The sequence below is a fragment of the Aplidium turbinatum genome, chromosome 12 (assembly GCF_918807975.1).
Source record: "Aplidium turbinatum chromosome 12, kaAplTurb1.1, whole genome shotgun sequence".
Classification (NCBI taxonomy): domain Eukaryota; kingdom Metazoa; phylum Chordata; class Ascidiacea; order Aplousobranchia; family Polyclinidae; genus Aplidium; species Aplidium turbinatum.
Window position 1 is genome coordinate 22,464,584 of NC_137483.1, and position 19,320 is coordinate 22,483,903.

Below are 19,320 nucleotides of genomic sequence, written 5' to 3' on the forward strand. Positions count from 1 at the left end.
TATTTTGTACAGGTCTTTTCCATTATTTTCTGTAATTTCCAATTTTTCAACTATCTTTTATAAACGCTTAATTGAAGGCTTGTCAAAACGTCAAAATCCTTATTTAATTTTAAATACGTAAGATATTTTCACCAATTTTAAATCATTCTGCTCGCGTTTCCTTCGTCTGCCCCACCACGAGCTTGCCACCCCTGGAAAGGAAATTTAATTCTGAACACGATTCAAAAATAAAATTCCAAAAAATTGTTCGGGAAAATATTTTTATAGACGCCTAATTGAAGGCGTCTATAAACGTTAAAATCTCTATTTATTTTTAAGTACGTAAGACATTTCCCCCATTTTTAAACCATTCTGCTCGCGTTTCCTTCGTCTGCCCCACCACAAGCTTGCCATCCCTGGAAAGGAAATTTAATTTTGAACACGATTCAAAAATAAAATTCCGAAAAATATTTCGGGAAAATATTTTTATAGGCGCCTAATTGAAGGCGTCTATAAACGTTAAAAACTCTATTTATTTTTAAATACGTAAGACATTTCCCCCATTTTTAAACCATTCTGCTCGCGTTTCCTTCGTCTGCCCCACCACGAGCTTGCCATCCCTGGAAAGGAAATTTAATTCTGAACAGGATTCAAAAATAAAATTCCGAAACATATTTCGGGAAAATATATTTATAGACGCTCAATTGAAGGCGTCTATAAACGTTAAAATCTCTATTTATTTTTAAATACCTAAGACATTTCCCCCATATTTAAACCATTCTGCTCGCGTTTCCTTAGTCTGCCCCACCACGAGCTTGCCATCCCTGGAAAGGAAATTTAATTTTGAACACGATTCAAAAATAAAATTCCGAAAAATATTTCGGAAAATATTTTTATAGACGCCTAATTGAAGGCGTCTATAAACGTTAAAATCTCTATTTATTTTTAAATACGTAAGACATTTCCCCCATTTTTAAACCATTCTGCTCGCGTTTCCTTCGTCTGCCCCACCACGAGCTTGCCATCCCTGGAAAGGAAATTTAATTCTGAACAGGATTCAAAAATAAAATTCCGAAACATATTTCGGGAAAATATATTTATAGACGCTCAATTGAAGGCGTCTATAAACGTTAAAATCTCTATTTATTTTTAAATACATAAGACATTTCCCCCATATTTAAACCATTCTGCTCGCGTTTCCTTAGTCTGCCCCACCACGAGCTTGCCATCCCTGGAAAGGAAATTTAATTCTGAACACGATTCAAAAATAAAATTCCGAAAAATATTTCGGGAAAATATTTTTATAGACGCCTAATTGAAGGCGTCTATAAACGTTAAAATCTCTATTTATTTTTAAATACGTAAGACATTTCCCCCATTTTTAAATCATTCTGCTCGCGTTTCCTTCGTCTGCCCCACCACGAGCTTGCCACCCCTGGAAAGGAAATTTAATTCTGAACACGATTCAAAAATAAAATTCCAAAAAATATATCGGGAAAATATTTTTATAGACGCCTAATTGAAGGCGTTTATCAACGTTAAAATCTCTATTTATTTTTAAATACGTAAGACATTTCCCCCATTTTTAAACCATTCTGCTCGCGTGTTCTTCGTCTGCCCCACCACGAGCTTGCCACCCCTGGAAAGGAAATTTAATTCAGAACACGAGTCAAAAATAAAATTCCGAAAAATATTTCGGGAAAATATTTTTATAGACGCCTAATTGAAGGCGTTTATCAACGTTAAAATCTCTATTTATTTTAAATTCGTAAGAAATTTCTTCCATTTTTAAACCATTCTGCTAGCGTTTCCTTCGTCTGCCCCACCACGAAATTGATACCCCTGGAAAGGAAATTTAATTCTGAACACGATTTAAAAATAAAATTCCGAAACATATTTCGGGAAAATATTTTTATAGACGCCTAATTCAAGACGTCTATAAACGTTAAAATCTCTATTTATTTTTAAATACGTAAGACATTTCCCCCATTTTTAAACCATTCTGCTCGCGTTTCCTTCGTCTGTCCCACCACGACTTTGCCATCCCTGGAAAGGAAATTTAATTCTGAACACGATTCAAAAATAAAATTCCGAAAAATATTTCGGGAAAATATTTGTATAGACGTCTAATTGAAGGCGTCTATAAACGTTAAAATCTCTATTTATTTTTAAATTTGTAAGACATTTCCCCCATTTTTAAACCATTCTGCTCGCGTTTCCTTAGTCTGCCCCACCACGAGCTTGCCACCCCTGGAAAGGAAATTTAATTCTGAACACGATTCAAAAATAAAATTCCGAAAAATATTTCGGGAAAATATTTTTATAGACTCCTAATTGAAGGCGTCTATAAACGTTAAAATCTCTATTTATTTTTAAATACGTAAGACATTTCTTCCATTTTTAAACCATTCTGCTCGCGTTTCCTTCGTCTGCCCCACCACGAGCTTGCCATCCCTGGAAAGGAAATTTAATTCTGAACACGATTCAAAAATAAAATTCCGAAAAATATTTCGGAAAATATTTTTATAGACGCCTAATTGAAGGCGTCTATAAACGTTAAAATCTCTATTTATTTTTAAATAGATAAGAAATTTCTTCCATTTTTAAACCATTCTGCTCGCGTTTCCTTCGTCTGCCCCACCACAAAATTGACACCCCTGGAAAGGAAATTTAATTCTGAACACGATTCAAAAATAAAATTCCGAAAAATATTTCGGGAAAGTTTTTTTATAGTTGTTTTTGTGATGCTTACTTTTCTTGCCATATCACATATAGCAGTCTTAATAGATACGATTTTTTGTCTAACTTTTTGCAATTGCAGTTGCTTTATCTTTGACAAGTCGAGTTTTTTATTTAAATTTTTGTGTTCACTGTTCATTTGGCTATGGAAAAAATATAAGATTTGCTTTGATGTGGTAACGAGAAGTGATTTTATCAGCTTCCAAGTGTTGCTACTTTCATCGCATTGTTTATCGCGCAAATTTTTACGGATCATTTTTTTAGGCGGATCGCGCAGAATTATTCTGCCAGAATGACGGTGGTCCTCTCACTTTATGAGCAAAGAGACTTCAAAATCAAGTGGCGCTGGTTCAATCATTGAAGTGTGCTGTGTGCATATGAGCAACGCATTTCAAAGACAGCGTTCCATTTAGCGCCACCTTGCTGGAGGTCTAATAATTTGAAAGACAATACGTACTTTAAACATGAAACTTCAAATCTTCCAATTTCAGTGACCACAAGACATGGAATCTTCCAATTTCAGTGACCAGGCCTGCAGTGGTTCAAAGCCTCTATGAGTATGTGAAACTACCAGAATTAAGCTTTCTTTGACTGAGGATAAACATTCTCGGATTCAACAAGATAGGTTCATTTTGTGATAGATTTATTTTATTTGTGAGTTTCACAGAAAAAGTACAAAAACGGTTAAGCATAAATAATACATATCCTCACCACCACAAGATAATAAATATTAGTAGCCTATGTATAGATATCTAAAACCTCAATTGCTAAGGTATACCTTAGCAATTGAGGTTTTAGCTTTGTAGATATGGAACAGGGATCGTTTCAGAATAAGACTAAGTCAGAAAGCGAGGCAGACTCCGACGCAGCTCAGCATCAGCCAAGAGCAGTTAGCTACTATGTATAGATATAATGCAATACCGGTATTCTTGTAAGAATACTATTATAGCATATGCAAGCATGTGGATATTTTTGACCCTAATGGGCCCACATACTGATTACTGATAATCTGCATATATATAGTATTGTTTTAGTGTATGTATATACCGTATCTGTTTTATTGTCATAATGAAATTTTGCATTGCAGTCCGGTGATTAGTTCATAGTCTCCTTCCTGTTTGGTTATATTAAGATTAAGAAAGTTTATCATGCTGCACTTGAAAAACATTCAACTTTCGTTGAATCGTTCAAGTTGGACATTTCGGCATATTCTTCATGTTAGGTGAGAACTTGCTTTATTCATTTCAATCCTTTTCATTTCATAAAACTTCTTTTAAATTGTTTTTTTTTTTTGAAGTGGCTATTTTTCCACACTTAATGCCATGGTTACAATCAGGTGTTGCCAGAGTTAAAAGTAGCCTAAAGTTAGGAAGGGTCAAGGTAAGGGTTAGAGTTGGGAATAAGATTAAGGTTTTGATCTCTGCCCAGGACTAAAAAAATTCCAAAATATATATGATACCGATACCATAAAAAAATTCCAAATTTGTGACATTTGGCATTAAAAATGCCAACCTGGCATCCCTGGACAAAAGCATGGGCGCTCTTACGCACTGGTAAAATTGCTCGAAGCGCGAAACTTACCATTGCCATCTAGTGGTTGCTGTTTTGAACGTTTATTTGTCACATGGCGCTAGAGTATTATTTTCCGATTTTATTAATGTTTCAATGGCAATTCTAGGTTCACCAAAAGAGATTTAACAGCAAAGTTACTGCAGACGGTCAGAAAGTTTTCAATTTTATTAGGGACAGGGTTTTGGGAATAGGTCAAACATTTGCTGATTGCTGAAATCTGAAAAGCGGTTTTGGTCTAATTTTTAGTGCAGAAATAGGGATAGCAATCTTCTTGCCTGTGCCATTTCAGTTTTTGTGTTTGAACAAATATTAACCTGTTTATTTTGAAATTCGTGGTTCGGGTTATTTTACCAAAAATTCGCGGTTAGGGGAATGACTATATATGTTAAAATTATTATATACAAGTTATATTTAGTCATGCAACGGAGACAGAATGTTTCAACCAGAGAATGTCTTCTGAGCTTGGTTAATATCTACCTCATGTCATGAATGTTTTAACCAAGCAGTTGTTGGCAGAAGCGTTGACCAGAGGATATTTTGGACTGATTGTATATAATTTTGGATGAGTTTAAGACTTGTAACCATTCCAAGAGGCCCGGGAATTTGAAAGAACCACCTCATATTTGTTGGATATGATGCGTTTTTCTTAGAAGTGTCTGAATTTTGGGCCTGATGGTACACCACTCTTATCAAGCAGTGAAGCGATAACCGGGCACTCTTAAAAAATTGCTTTATGGCAATGCTTATGGTCTTTTATAGGGGTTCCTTCAAGAGTAAACATCAAACATTTAAGTAAATTCCAAATTTAGCTGTGTTTTCTATCCACCGATGTAGTATTGTTTTTAAGATATTATTGAAGATTTGTATTGACTTTCTTGAACCCATTTTCAATCTTACTTGTACACTTAAGACCAATATTACAGCCATTATTCTTGCATTACTACAATACCACAATGCAACATAAAGTTACATTTATCCAAGGTCATGAACTTGACCACAGCCATACACACAGTTGGCACACATACCTCCGGTCCAGAACCGGAGTTGAAAGAAGTGGCTGGAGTTAAACCGGAGCCGGGAGTTATTCCATCACTAGTTGTATTTGTCTGGCATGTTTTTTGTGAATTTTTTACTCTGAAAATTAGTCACTCTATGTGCAATCACTTAATGGGGTGGAAGCAGATTTGGGAATCTCGGGGGCTATCTTCCTGATCAAAATTCTAATCGTAACCACTAACCAATGTTAATGCAGAAAGGAATTTAATCATAAAATAATAATTGCATCACCAGAAGAATGCAATGCATCAATTTGTAACCAATGTAATTAATCATAAACAGACATAGTCGAGCAACACTACAATATTTAACATTATATATAACAAACAAAATATACGATTTTACAGTTTTCTGCTACACATATAGTCCTTATGAAGTCTAACAAAATACAGTAGGCTATTACAAAAATATGGTCTCATCTAAACAATTGAAATACTGCTTATCTTGTTCACATGAAATGAAAACTAGATTACGGAGCACAGCAGATCGGATATTTGAAAGAAGAAAAAATGAATTGTTGAGAGGGGAAGTGTCATACATTTATAGTCCATATTTGTGTAATATGTTTGAACATTTCACTTTGTACAATTAGTTTTTTTAACCGATGTGCGCTTTCATTTGTGTGTAACAACAACTTACTTCTGTCTATAATGCCATCTGAAGAATTAATGACATTTTTTTGTTTTTGATAATCTGTGAACATTATTTGTTCATTCATAGCTTGTCACGCCAGTGTTGAAGGCAAATAAGAGCGTTGTTGGTGATAATGTATTGGTGACACTGAATATTATTGGTGATGCTTAAATTACACAGTTTGCATTCATCAACTTATTAACAAAATCTTAAATTTGCAGGAATTTTCAGAGAACAGCGTATATACAAAGTTCCAGTAAAAGTACTGACAATGTCTCTACTGATGTCAAGGGAGTCCCATACGAGTCATCGTTGCATGCCCAGCAGGGAAAGGATGTTTCCGCTCGTTCAGTTCCTGCAGAAGCGGATGTTGTAGTGATAGGTGGAGGGAGTGTGGGATGCAGTACAGCCTACCATCTTGCTAAGATGGGAGTTGGAAAAGTTGTGTTATTGGAAAAACATAAACTTACTGCAGGAACAACATGGCACACTGCTGGTATAAATTTTTATTTGTGAGTGATTTATATGAGGACTCAAGTTTGTGCTCTAGAAATTTTGATTTGATGGAGTTTTTTTTTAATTGTGGCAATCAATATTTATCACAAAACTTTGAATCAGATAAATTTGAACTAAAAATACCCCAATCGTGGAAATTGGTTCCGGGTTGGGATGTAAGAGAGTGTTGCTCTTCTCCGGCCTGAGTGTCCAAAAGCATCAAGAATGCTTGAATTGAAAATCTGAGTCATCCGTTTAAATCCTGCCAGTGTCATTTTAGATTTTTATGCTTTGTGGCATTGTGGCCTAAATTAAAAGCTGTTTTAAATCATTAAAACTCCTCTACAGTTTGACAGTTTTCCAGATACGCATATAATTGCTTTACAGCAATGTGGTGCTCAGCGTGGTGGAGTACTGCTTCAACTTTCAATGTATATTATATCTATACACAGCAAACAACTAATTCACGTGAAATTAACCATTTTTATGTACTTAGCGGCAAACAAACATGGGCGTCGCTTATAGATAGACTTTATTGTAGTGTTTGTGTAGACTTTATTTATTCGGTTATCAACTATGTAAAACTTCATAGTGAAACCTAACAAAAACACGCTTTTTTACATTGATTCAACGTTGCTTAGCATTGTTGCAACACTCCTAAGATACAGAAGCAACTTCTGTGAAGTCAATGATCCCCCTTATCTTACCTAATGTAGTTTCTGCACATAAGGACCAAGCACAAGCCAAGCTTTATTGGATGTGGATATAGCGACTGTTCTTCCACAACGCCGCGATTATAAGTGGCCAATTTATTATTTTTTGTTATAGGAATAACTTCTTCTTCCCGAACCTGTGCCACCAACACAAACTCTAATCTTGAAGCTAGATGCAAAACGCCATTACTTTGTTTTGTCGTAAACGCATTGTCAATGCAAACAGATCTATGACAACTTCCGATGAAACCAGACAGATATAACCCCCTCCCCCCTTGCTTTGCCTTTGCTACGTTTAGCAAGACTTGGTTCTCTGTCAGGTTTTCAAGCAGCCAATCCATAACGGGCTAAATTTGGCTGCAAACTTTTCAATATATTCAACTTAAACATGTAAACTAGATTTCCTTCCAATTTTTATTTTGAAAATACTGATGAAAACATCTCTTAGGATTGTTGTGGAGGTTGTCGGCTCATGACATGGAAACACAGATAATTGAACACACGCGAAAGCTAATGACGGAAGTTCTTCCCGACGAAAGCGGCCAGGAAACAGGCTGGGTCCAGACAGGGGGTCTTTTCACAGCTTACACTGAAGAACGTATGCACATATACAAAGCCATGGGAACTGTAAGTAATCTACGATAACAATCTGTAGCTTATTGCAGGGTGGTACAAGAGTGAGAGCATGAAGAGCCGCATGAAGGTTTGAGGAAAATTTCGGGGCCGCGGAGGGAGAAATGCTTTGAAATGAAAGGACTGAGTTTTCTATTCTAATCAACGTATTTTTAGTGTCTCTGCTGGTTTGCGACTTAAAAATAATTTTCAAATAGCCTACTACTTCCCTTTATTTTTTATCGTGTTAGTTGCTGTAATGCCGCTTTAAAATAAACTTCTTCTTAACTGATATTCATGTAAAGCACGCCAGACTCTGCGGTTTCCCATTGCTATTTTAAAAAAATTCTCGTCTACCAATTTGAATTAAACTTTCAATGCATGCCTGCATTGCTTGACCATGGAAATCGACTAGAAAGTGACACGGATTGAATGAGGTTTGTTAAGTCACGTTATGTATGATGTAACATTACACATCTGATTGGTTGAATATCGAAAACTACCCGATTATACCAACAGAGAAAAGTTCAAGACCAGGCTAATGGTTTTAACTCTCGGCATTTGCGTTTGAATATTTCAACAACTCTACAATCTCAGTGACATCTAGTAGATGATCTACTTTACAACAAACAGCATTTTACTGCAAGAGGCAACTCTATTACCAAGCAACATTTTTAAACAACTCCGACAATGTCGTACTCTCAACGTCAATGAGGTTGCCTGCGCCAAGGGTTCATTGACCATAGAAGTTTAAAAACACACTAAGAATTTCGTATCAGAAGAAAAAGACTTTGTCAGCTACACCTGCTATAGTTTAAAAACATACTTGTTGCAAGATTATTTTGAAAGAAAATTTATAATTCTTCTGTTACAGATTGGAAAATATTTTGGCGTTGAATCGCAAATGCTTACACCATCTGAGATCACTGATATCTATCCCCACTTGGACGTGTCTAAAGTGATAGGTGCAATTTACAGTCCGCGAGATGGCACTATGGACCCCGCCGGCACTTGCATTACTTATACCAGGGCTGCAGCAAAATATGGTGCAAAGGTATTAGAAAGAGCTGGTGTTTGTAAACATCAACAACTTTCGTTGGGGTTTAATATCGGTCGTTTGACTTTATTTTGTTTTCACTAGCAAAGTCAACGAAAGTTGGTGGTGGTTGTTGTGTTCACTTCAAAACAGATACTGAACTGTTGTGAGCTGCGTATACTTTGTTATTTGTTAATGTGTTTTCATATACATATTGTCTTTCATTGTGCTTTTGTGTTGTGCTTGTATTACTAAATGCGAGATGAAGCATTCACGCCACTATGAGAACCAGACCCATACATTCACTGCAGCCACTGACCTAATCAGCTTTTCTACAGTTGTAACAAAACGTCTTTGTACAGCATTGGCACTTCATTGAGAACCAGCTTCCTACATTTGCATTTGCACGGCGCTATTTTGAAGTTATTGATCCCGTTGCCAATGCGAATGTTTTCAACAGATCGTTGAAGACTGCGCAGTGAAAAGTATTAAAACCAAAGAAGACTCGATGGGAATCCGACGAATCGATTCAGTGGAAACAGAACTCGGCTCCATAAAGACGAACAACGTTGTCAATTGCACCGGTGTATGGGCGCCGCACATTGGAAAGGTTACTTGCTAGGTTAACCGTTTCTTATGACACGGAACTATTCGTTAATCATATGATTTTTTATGACAGTAGATTTTTGAGTTTTCTATTGTTACATACAGTTCAAGTAAATTGAATCACTATTATCAAAGCAACTTTTACAGCCTGTTTCACCCAATAAGCGCCTTATGTAGATCTCGCAATGGGTGAAGCATGCTGTAAAGGTTACTTTAAGAATAGTGAATCAATTTACTTGAATTAGCTCAGATTAGCATTGCGCTTGGCGTCGCGCACTGTTTTGTGGTATTAATACCATTTATTGTACGGTATATATTATTGTATATACTTAAATCAAATATAGTTATTACTATATTTGATTTAATTCGCTCTGCTTTGCTTTTTTGCTTAGCATTGAGCACTTTTTGTAGTATTAATAGTTTTCATTGTTTTAATTGTATAATATATATTTATATGCGCTTCTCACCGATTTAGCTTCCCAGCCTTCAAATCTGAAAACTTGTTGACAGCGTGAAGAGCTGATCACACAACGCTTTATTACATAACAAAGCGTGATCAACTTGCTTTTCCTCTCTTGTTCATTTTCTTGAAGTTATGTAGAAAGTGAAGTATTTCTGGAGATCAGCAGTAGCATGCAAGGAGTTGCAAACATCACACAATGGAAACTGAACGTAAATTGTAAACACTATGTAATTTCACTGCATAGCTCAAGTTTTGGCTGATACTTTACTGTTGATTTTGCCTCAGAATACATTTAGATTCATGCAAGTTAGGTCAATCTTGTAGCTGCCAATCTATTACAAACTAAGACGTGAAAAAGTTTATTAAAATCGATAACGATATGAAGTGCACTGAAAACGCTGATTATCGTGCAATTAAACTTCTCACTGCAAAGCGTAATTTTTGCAAACTCAAAGATGCAGCACACCAACACGCATCAATCACTAAAAGGTAAACAAGTAATAACTATAAAGACTAAATACAACATTCAAAAATTTATAGATGCTAAGAACTTTCATTGCATTAGTCAAGTGGCATCTATGAGGAATGATCTCAGCGAAAGTGATACTAAATTTCCCCCACCACATGATGTCATAAAGTTGCTCTACCTTTGATTGTGGCTATGTAGTGGATGTACATTGTACTCCTTGTTTCGTACGACTACTGCTCTTTCTTCTACACGTCCCTGTCGCTTGTTTTTGTGTTTACTCAGCAACAACTGATCCCTTTCCATAATCTCTTCAAAAGTTTAAAAGATATTTTTCGATTTTGCAGATGGTTGGATTAAACATGCCACAGATTGCGCTGAAGCATGCCTACGTGGTCACCGAGTCGATACCAGGGGTGGACAAAGTTCCTAATATGCGGGATCATGATGGTTCGATTTATCTAAAGCGACAGGGGAACACCATACAAGTTGGAGGTTACGAGGCTAACCCAGTGTCTTGCGGCAAGGTGACTTCCCTCACACTTCTGGGCTCAAGAGCGAGAATGTCCCGTAACTTATACTCAAGTTGATTTTGTCACATTGACTGTTAAACACTATTTTTTGAAGAAATGATATATTTTGATGCAGTTTCAACTCCGGCTACGAATTTTGTTTCGTTTCCCACTTTTCCTTTCGTATGTTTTATATTCTTTGTGGCTTGCTTCACTTGCAGGTCGAGGACGATTTTGCGTTCGGCTTGTACGATTTGGACTGGGATGTATTTGGGCGCCATATTGAAATTGCTTGCGAAGTGCTACCGGCCATAGCAGAATCTGGCATTCGTTCCACCGTATGTGGACCAGGTACGTAACTAAAATTGATCCCAACTGGTCCATGGCCTAGTCGAGTTTTTACTTCTGCAGCACAGATCGCGACTGTGTGAAATGCGAGGAAGGAAGATGCTGTAGCCGATTGCGTGTACAAAGACAATTTATGTGAAGCGACCATAAAACAATCACCACCAGTCCACCACCCGTCCTATTCTTCTTATTGATAAAGACCAGTCTGTTTTCATCAGGCAATTGTCTAAATCTCTTCTCTTCATTTCCATCTGTACAATGTACATCTAATTTACATCATTCTTCACCCGTTTCTCATCCACACTTCCTCTAACCATCTATTAAAGTTTCTTATTGTTTTCAATTGACGATTATAAATGTAAACTCGCGTTGTTTCGTTGCAATCCTCATTCTGTGGGTAGTTGTATGAAAATAGATGTGATAGCATTCATTTAATACAGAAGACCATTTGCACAAAGTTATGCATTTTAACGAACATTGAGTGCGTTGCTTCTGTAATCTGTATATAATAATGATAATACTTGTTTTTATATAGCGCTGTACCCATCGCAGAATGCGTTGCTCCTCAGCGCTTTACAAAGCAGACAATGTCAATATGTACGATTTCCAATCGTGTAATGACAGATGATCCTTTAATGCATGAATCGTTCCTTTCTAGAATCGTTCACCCCTGACCGAAACCCTATCTTGGGGGAATCCCCTGAAGTACGAGGCTTTTTCTTCGGCAGTGGGTTCAACAGCGGGGGCATGATGCTTGGAGGTGGGGCCGGGAGGGAGATTGCGAACTGGGTCATCAATGGGGGCCCAAGCATTGACATGTTCTCTTGGGACATCAGGTGAGTTGAAAAATCACGTTACTTTGACGTTACTTATATTTTTTGTCTTTGTTACCAACGAAGAGCTGCCATTTAACGGCAGCATTGCGATCGTAGTTTAGCTTTTCGAGTTTCCGTATTTTTATGTAAGAAGGAAAAAACAAACAATGCCGGAAAAATAGGATTATAATACACACACTCAATAAAATGAATTGCTGGCAAAGGTAAAACAACATTTATTTATTTTTAATGTAGAAATTGCGTAGAAAATTGAAGGCGTTCACAGCTTTGTCACTTAGCCACCTTGAACTAATTTTAGTGGCGAAGCTGTAACAGCTCGTTTCAACTCGTCTGATGGTGACCGGTTGCTAAGAAGCGCATTAAAAATATCCCGAATTGCTGTACAAACACCGGGTTGTGTTTTAGTCATCGTTGTTTTGCTCTTTATGAAAACTTCATCAACTTATTGTATCGCCGTTTTATTGGTGCCATACGTTTTTGATTTTTTTTTCTGTTGAAATGATTGATAGAGGGATTATAATTATCTGTCTAATTATCTATCTGTCTGTCTTATGATTATCTGTCTCCTATATGACAAATATTTAATTCATTTCACAATACTGTTTGCGGTTTCACGTTTGTGCAACTTAAACAAATGTTGTATTGACCTAAAGGAACATCTTTTTTGCTTCATGCAATCAACAACACTCCCCTTAAGGAAAAGCATCTTTCTGTTTATTCATCTTCTAATTCTTTTTCATCTTTCCAGACGCTTTCCATCCAGCATGGTTACGAACGATCGTTGGTTGAAAGAGAAATCCCACGAGGCTTATGCAAAACATTACAGCATAGCCTTCCACTACGACCAACCCCTCGCTGGAAGGAACGCCCGCAAGGACTCAATACATCAAGTAAACCACTGTTTGGATAGGTAGAGTCGATACGATGTTAAATATGAAAGTCAATAGTTGTTTCACCCCCTTAAGAGATAGGCTCATAGATGGATACAATGTTGTCAGAAACGTACAATATCAAACAATCATTTGTTCAGCTTTGCATGAGCCTTCGTTGAGTTCGAGACCAAAAGTTTTGTCCTCGCAATAGAGATAGAAAGACTCACCGTCTAGTCCGTCCTAAGCTGACGACATACCGCTGTTGTTTCACGCCGCTATCATTGCTTTGTATTCACATTAGGTGGAGAAGTGTGGTGCAGCGATCCCCCTTGTGGTACTAGATTCCCGCTATTATGGAAGCATCCGCTACGTTTTATGTCTCACCTAGCAGAAGCGCATCATGTTCTCATTGGCAACCAACATGATATTGATGTTTAACTTTCAGACCTTGCAAGAACGGGGTTGTTACTTTGAAGAGAAGCACGGCTGGGAAAGGCCAGGCTACTTTGTGCCCTCTAGTGGTCTCAATAGAACCGTCCCTGTGAAAGATTATGATTTCTATGGTTACTATGGCAACGAGAAGCATGTGGATTATCCTTACAGAGATTGTTTAGAGCAGGATTATACTTTCAAGTACCCCGGAGTGACACATAAGCAAGTGAGTGGATATGTGTTTGCCACAGTTGTTACTTAGGTACCTTGTTATAATAATGACCTGTTATCTCAATATGAAGAGATGTATGCGACCTCTCCAACTTACTGACATCGAGTTCTGCTTAGATTGGTCGCGAGGCTCTGACGTGCCGCACTGCCGCTTGTGTGTTCGATTCGAGCTACATGGGAAAGTTGTTCATCACCGGCCCCGACGCCCCCGCGGCCGCCCGCCTCATATTCTCGCGTGACGTCACTGGGAATGCCAAGAAGAACCCGTGCACATACACGTTGATGCTGAACGAGAGAGGAGGAATTGAATCCGATCTTATAGTTGCCAAGATGGAGGATAAATCTGGAGGTGGGTGTCTCATCATCCTCTGCTTGTATGTCGTGGAGATATTGATATTTGGTTGAATCAAACAATGTTTTGCAGCACCGGAGTTTTACATGACCGTGGGTGGGATCACCACTGAATATTGCAAGGGATACCTAAGCGACCGTCTGAGAGGTTCAGGACTTCGATGCAATGTGGAGGACAGGACAGAGGACATGTGTCTTCTGAGCTTGCAAGGACCCAAAAGGTGATGCAGTCTTCCATAGTGTTGGAAAGTATTTTGCATAGCCTATGTGCAAGAACCGATAGTGGTACTGCAAATGCACTGACCTTGAACAAAAGTGAACATGTGCACATATAGTTGATATGCTTGATATGGATAGTTAAGATATATTTGCATATTTTCCTAAATAAGTTGCTTTACAAAAATGATAAATATTGCTTATTTTTTTCTAACAATAGTCGCGACATTCTTCAAAAACTTTTGGCTGGTGGAGACATTCAAAAGCTCAAGTTCAGCCGCTGGATGTCAGGAGAGATAGCAAGGTTGCCAACTACGATTATGAGGTTAGAGTTGATAGTTATTTTCCTTGTGAATTTCCCTTAACTAAACTTTTTAAGTAGCTTGCGACTACCTCCAATTTGTTACGTTTCACTGAGCTTATCTTGGTGTGTCGCCCTCATTTGGGGAAAGGGATAAGAATCGTGAAAAAATCCAAACCCTAACCTAACGAGGAAAAGCGGTGTTTGAGATTTTTTTCTAATTTCGTAAATGTTGTGAATTTCATTTAACAACACATTTTGTAGACCGTAGCCTGATCGTAGCTTTTATCCATCATCGCTGTGATTTACTAAGTTGAAGGAAACAGTACTCGATCACATGCGACAGCAATGCAGCATGCCTTTCTACTTACGACCTTTCAACTAACATACCTTTCAACTTAGTACGGGTTATTAGTTGCGACTTCACGTTCCAATAAACTAAATTTGAATTCACAGAATTTCGTTTGTTGGAGAAATTGGTTATGAGATCCACTGCTCGTCCAAGGACGCTCCCCGCATCTATGACGTCATAATGGAAGAAACAGAGAGAGCGGGCGGATGCGACGCTGGATACAGAGCCATGGAGAGTCTGAGCACGGAGATAGGTGAAACATCCACGACCACTTTGTCACATCGACCTGAACGTTTGACCTAAAAAATTTTGACAATGTTTATTGGTCATTTTAAAAATCGCCTTCATGATTCAAAGTGCTTCTCTTACTGCATTTTTGTTGAAAGATCCCCCCTGATAAAGTCCTAAGATACTGGCCATGGATGCACCACTTTTTAAATCCACATTTTCATACAAAATAACTGTGAAGATTGTTGCTAGTCATCTTGAAAATTATTTTTACTTTGCAAAGTGAATATTTGAAAGTAAATTGGAAAAACTGGGAATTATAAAAACTTAACAATTGAAGTTACGGTGGTTGGTTGTAAAACCCGACCTCCCTCTACCCAGGGTTCCATCACTGGGGGCACAGCATACGCCCCGATGACTCCCCCTTGGAAGCAAGGTTGTTACATCTTTGTGACGATGACGCTTCCTATGTGGGATCGGATGCGGTTAGGAAGATGAGGATAGAGGATCCAAAGAAGATCTTAGTCTGTCTCACTGTGGATGAGTAAGTTATCGGATTGAATTGTCTTCACATTGTAAAACCTCGATTGATTTTAGTTCATTTTTGTTGAAATAACGTTGTTGTAACGTTAGATAACAAATTGAAAATAGATTATTTTATAAAGTGTTTGTCACTAATGCTGTCGTCACTAATGCTGTCGTCCCATTGGCTCCTTCGCTTTCATGGCACCAACGGTTGATAACTTGAAACCAATTCAAGATGAATGTGATCCACTTGGTGAAACTTCAACTTTGCTGCAGTCATTTGTCCCTCCACTTGAGGTCTCGCACGATCAGACTTCGTATAAATCGAGGTTGATAGAACACGTAGTTTCCGGTCACGTGACTGATTGCTGTGTCCTTTCTATGTCGTCTATTACCAGCTCAATGTGAGTGCAATGACAGCGGAAAGTTCTCATCGTTGATTTGATGTAAACGCATCACCCACTGGTGGTAACCATGCAACTAAACTATTGAATGCTTGACGTTCTTATAGGTGCTTTGTTTTCCAATAATTAATTATTCGATATCATCGTAGCTAAATTGTAGGTTATGCATCGTCTGGTAGTGACACCTATGTTGAGGCAATGTCTTTGGTGGGAACTTGTCATCGCTTACAAGTTGATAGCAACCACTGCTTTGTCATTCCAGGCCTGTTCAATTATTCGGCCACGAGCTCATATACAGAGACGGTGAGGTAGTTGGTTACACAAGGAATGCCAGCCACGCATTTGCCATGGATAAGGAAATAGCTTTTGGGTGAGATGACCAGTTTCTTAAAACAATATCAATTATATGTGTTCAATAAAGCTGTGATCTTCTCTATCAACGCATCATGGATGTAGTTAACTGGGTTCTCAGATGTTTCTTGGCAGCTGACTGTAACAAGAATTAACAGCGATAGGCAGGTGTTTTACTCCATAAAGTTAAGCCCGTCAGTATCGCTATACTAATTTATGCCACAGACTTTCGGCCGCTGGTTTTGCCAGTCAATTGAATTCTTACCATTATGGAAAGAAAAAACACCCACACACCACATAGTCACAATTATTCATGGTGCCGCACTGAGCCCCTTTGCTGTCACATAGTGTGCATCATTCCTGGCTACCATTCCACTTCGAAATGCCTCCTCAATATGTGTCCATTGTTCATTGTGTGTTCATTTCTCTTTGTATTTCGTCACAGTTACGTCAAGCTCTGTGGATCGCTTTCCGCTGTCAGTGATGACGTCATAACGACAGGAGATTACGCCATCGAGTGCAGAGGTGTGAAGTATGGGGCTAACATTTACCCAGCCAGCCCATTTGACCCCAAGTTCAACAGAATAATGGGAAGATACTCGCAAAGCCATCAGGACCGTTTTGCATCAATGCTCAGTGCATTGCAATGATATTATTGGTGGGTTTCAGTGTGGCCAATTAATTTGCTAATCTTGAAGGGATGTTATGGTGATATTAATTTAGTACTTTAGCCGCTATGCAACTTGAACGAATCACTTCTATCGCCCGCCTGTGTATTGCATTTTACGTAGATGTGTTTTTATTGTTAGGTGTACCCCAATCACAGTACCTAATTTGTTTTTTTCTTGTGTTTTTTTTCTATTTTGGTCTTTTACGCAAATGATTTCATCATAATTTGTTTTGAAATGAAATGCTGTTCACTTCCACCGGCCTTGGAAGACGTTGTTTCTATTTCATTGGTTTATCGAAATAATGTAAAATTAAAATAGTATTTTATGTAAAGAAAATAAATCGATTTTAAACTCTCTTCATTGCTCTACCTCCTAGCAATCGCAACCCTGCTTTAGTTTGCCCTTTCAGCTGCCGGACTGTTGCCTTATTTACCAACCTCAGTAATTTTTGCTGTTGTTTTGACCATGCCCGCTCTCTTTTGTTGCAAGGACGTTTCCACATTAACAATGGCATCGGCCGGTGGGCTGTTGGCTGGGCTGTTGCGTATCCGCAATGTACGACGCTGCCATCGAGTGATGTGACGTGGTATGCTTTTCCTTCTTTATTAACGTCGCCCTGCGCTGACCAAGATTACCAAGAGAGATGGAAGTATTCGCTGCCTGTGCTTCCGAGCCTTACAAATAGACATTCACATGCTCACATCTATCCGGCGGATATCGAAGGTTGCCTTGTTTGTGGTCATCTCATTGACTTCCCGGTCGATAACTTATCAATCCGACATGTTTTGAGGAACCTGTTGTTTGCTGCATTAGTAGTGTGTCTACTGTCTATATACGTTCATGCCCATCACTTCTGTATGTTAATGCGTTGTGTCTTTGTACTCTGATGCCTTCCGTACGTTCATTTTTTTGTGTAGTGGTAGTGTGGTACGACAAAAATAAGTTCTCATTTTTACCTTAGACTTGTACTTTTTATTTCATTCCCTTAGAAACTTAGAACTTAGAACTTAGAACGCTTCGTGTTTTCAAAATATTTTTCTCACGTAAAAACATGGCCTGGTGCAGGGTTTCCCAATCTGTGGTCCGTGGACCATTAGTTGTCGTGGCGGCCACACAAGCGGTCCGTGACGATGTAACAAAAAAGAAATTGTAACATTCCCATTGTACAAAAGATCGCCTGCGCTGTCTAAGATAATTGCCAATATGAACATAAAATATAGGTCCAGACTTGACGCGGACTTGTCACAAATAGCTCCGAGAATTGATAGATTATGCAATAAAGGTTTTTAACTAGTGGTTCGTGGCCCAAGAAAGTTTGGGAAACCCTGGGCTAGTGCACTTTATAGTGTAATTCATCAAAGTTTTACCCGAGACTGGTCAATGAATGGATATCACATTGTGTCCGCATTGTGGTTATTCTTGCCATCAACTTTTAACACCACCGAAACACATCGTTGTTTATTTCTTTATCTTCCCTGAAATACTTTCTAATTTCTTATGCTGCTCAGTATGATATCGTGGCATAGCTAGCTTACTTATACGCTACGTTATACCTATTTTCTCCTCCGAGTGCGCAATTATATAAATACCTCGCCTTATGTTGCTCATTTCTACGCTGCGATGAAACTAGCCGCATGGTGCTGTGCTGGATGTCACGCATGACCGCGTTGGACATGGCTTTGTGTGATAAGATTATTATCAATGTAACTGTAGCATTTTTTTGCATCGTCGATCAAAGGCAGTGCTTTTCAACCGGGCAGGCTGTATTGCGCCCAAGTGCACAACTGAGGAAGGGTATACACTACAGCTCAGGTGTAGATTTCTACAGTAATTCCGTTTTTTATTTGTAAAAAATCATAAAGTAGCTTATAGCCACAATTAACACTTCCAAACCGGATTTGAGACCATCCTAGGTGTTAATGTATAGGCCTACTGTATTCTAGTTAATATTTAACGTGATTTCAACATGGCAGTATCAAAAATTATTTATTAGAAAACGGATTTGAGTCCTGTTTTAAACATTCTCTAAGCAGAATAGAAATTCCAGTAGTCTACAGATTCCTTTAACGAGTCTGTACAAAATAAGGTTGTTGCATGAAGTCAGAATAGGAAGTTAGGCTATTAGCCTGAGGGTGCTTGACTTTGATTCTTTAATGCAGAGTGGAGACAGTAAAAAAAGTCTTAACATATGTAGACAATCGTTTCATTGGATTGTCTATAACATACAAATTTGTTGAAATATGATAAAAAGTCATTGCTACCTCAACAAACATGGTTGCAGGGCTTGATCAAAGCTATAGAAGCAACCAGTGATAACTTG

At 38.1% G+C, this 19,320-nt stretch overlaps 1 protein-coding gene across 2 annotated transcripts; it reads left to right on the plus strand.

The window, feature by feature from the left end:
* The first annotated feature begins 3,811 nt into the window (after positions 1-3,811).
* LOC145780863 (sarcosine dehydrogenase, mitochondrial-like) lies at positions 3,812-18,598 on the plus strand. Of its 2 annotated transcripts, XM_082592514.1 has the most exons (18): positions 3,812-3,940; positions 6,201-6,475; positions 7,636-7,814; positions 8,674-8,853; positions 9,296-9,445; positions 10,718-10,897; positions 11,104-11,233; positions 11,889-12,066; positions 12,815-12,956; positions 13,384-13,596; positions 13,719-13,950; positions 14,026-14,173; positions 14,389-14,493; positions 14,926-15,074; positions 15,431-15,593; positions 16,241-16,348; positions 16,775-16,987; positions 17,490-18,598. In XM_082592514.1, exons 1-17 carry the CDS (start codon positions 3,867-3,869, stop codon positions 16,977-16,979), a joined length of 2,811 nt encoding a protein of 936 aa, XP_082448640.1. In that variant the 5' UTR covers positions 3,812-3,866; the 3' UTR covers positions 16,980-16,987; positions 17,490-18,598. The 2 variants fall into 2 exon arrangements, with proteins under 2 accessions (XP_082448640.1, XP_082448639.1); XM_082592513.1 differs by having other exon boundaries at positions 16,775-18,598.
* Positions 18,599-19,320: the final 722 nt, after the last annotated feature.

What these genes read in the sequence shown, in the direction of transcription:
- LOC145780863 (XM_082592513.1), top strand. Translation starts at nt 3,867, where the DNA reads ATGCTGCACTTGAAAAACATTCAACTTTCGTTGAATCGTTCAAGTTGG. An exon ending in CCGGAGTGACACATAAGCAA is followed by an intron (nt 13,597 to 13,718) that starts GTGAGTGGATAT and finishes AGTTCTGCTTAG; the next exon opens with ATTGGTCGCGAGGCTCTGAC. An exon ending in GATGGAGGATAAATCTGGAG is followed by an intron (nt 13,951 to 14,025) that starts GTGGGTGTCTCA and finishes AATGTTTTGCAG; the next exon opens with CACCGGAGTTTTACATGACC.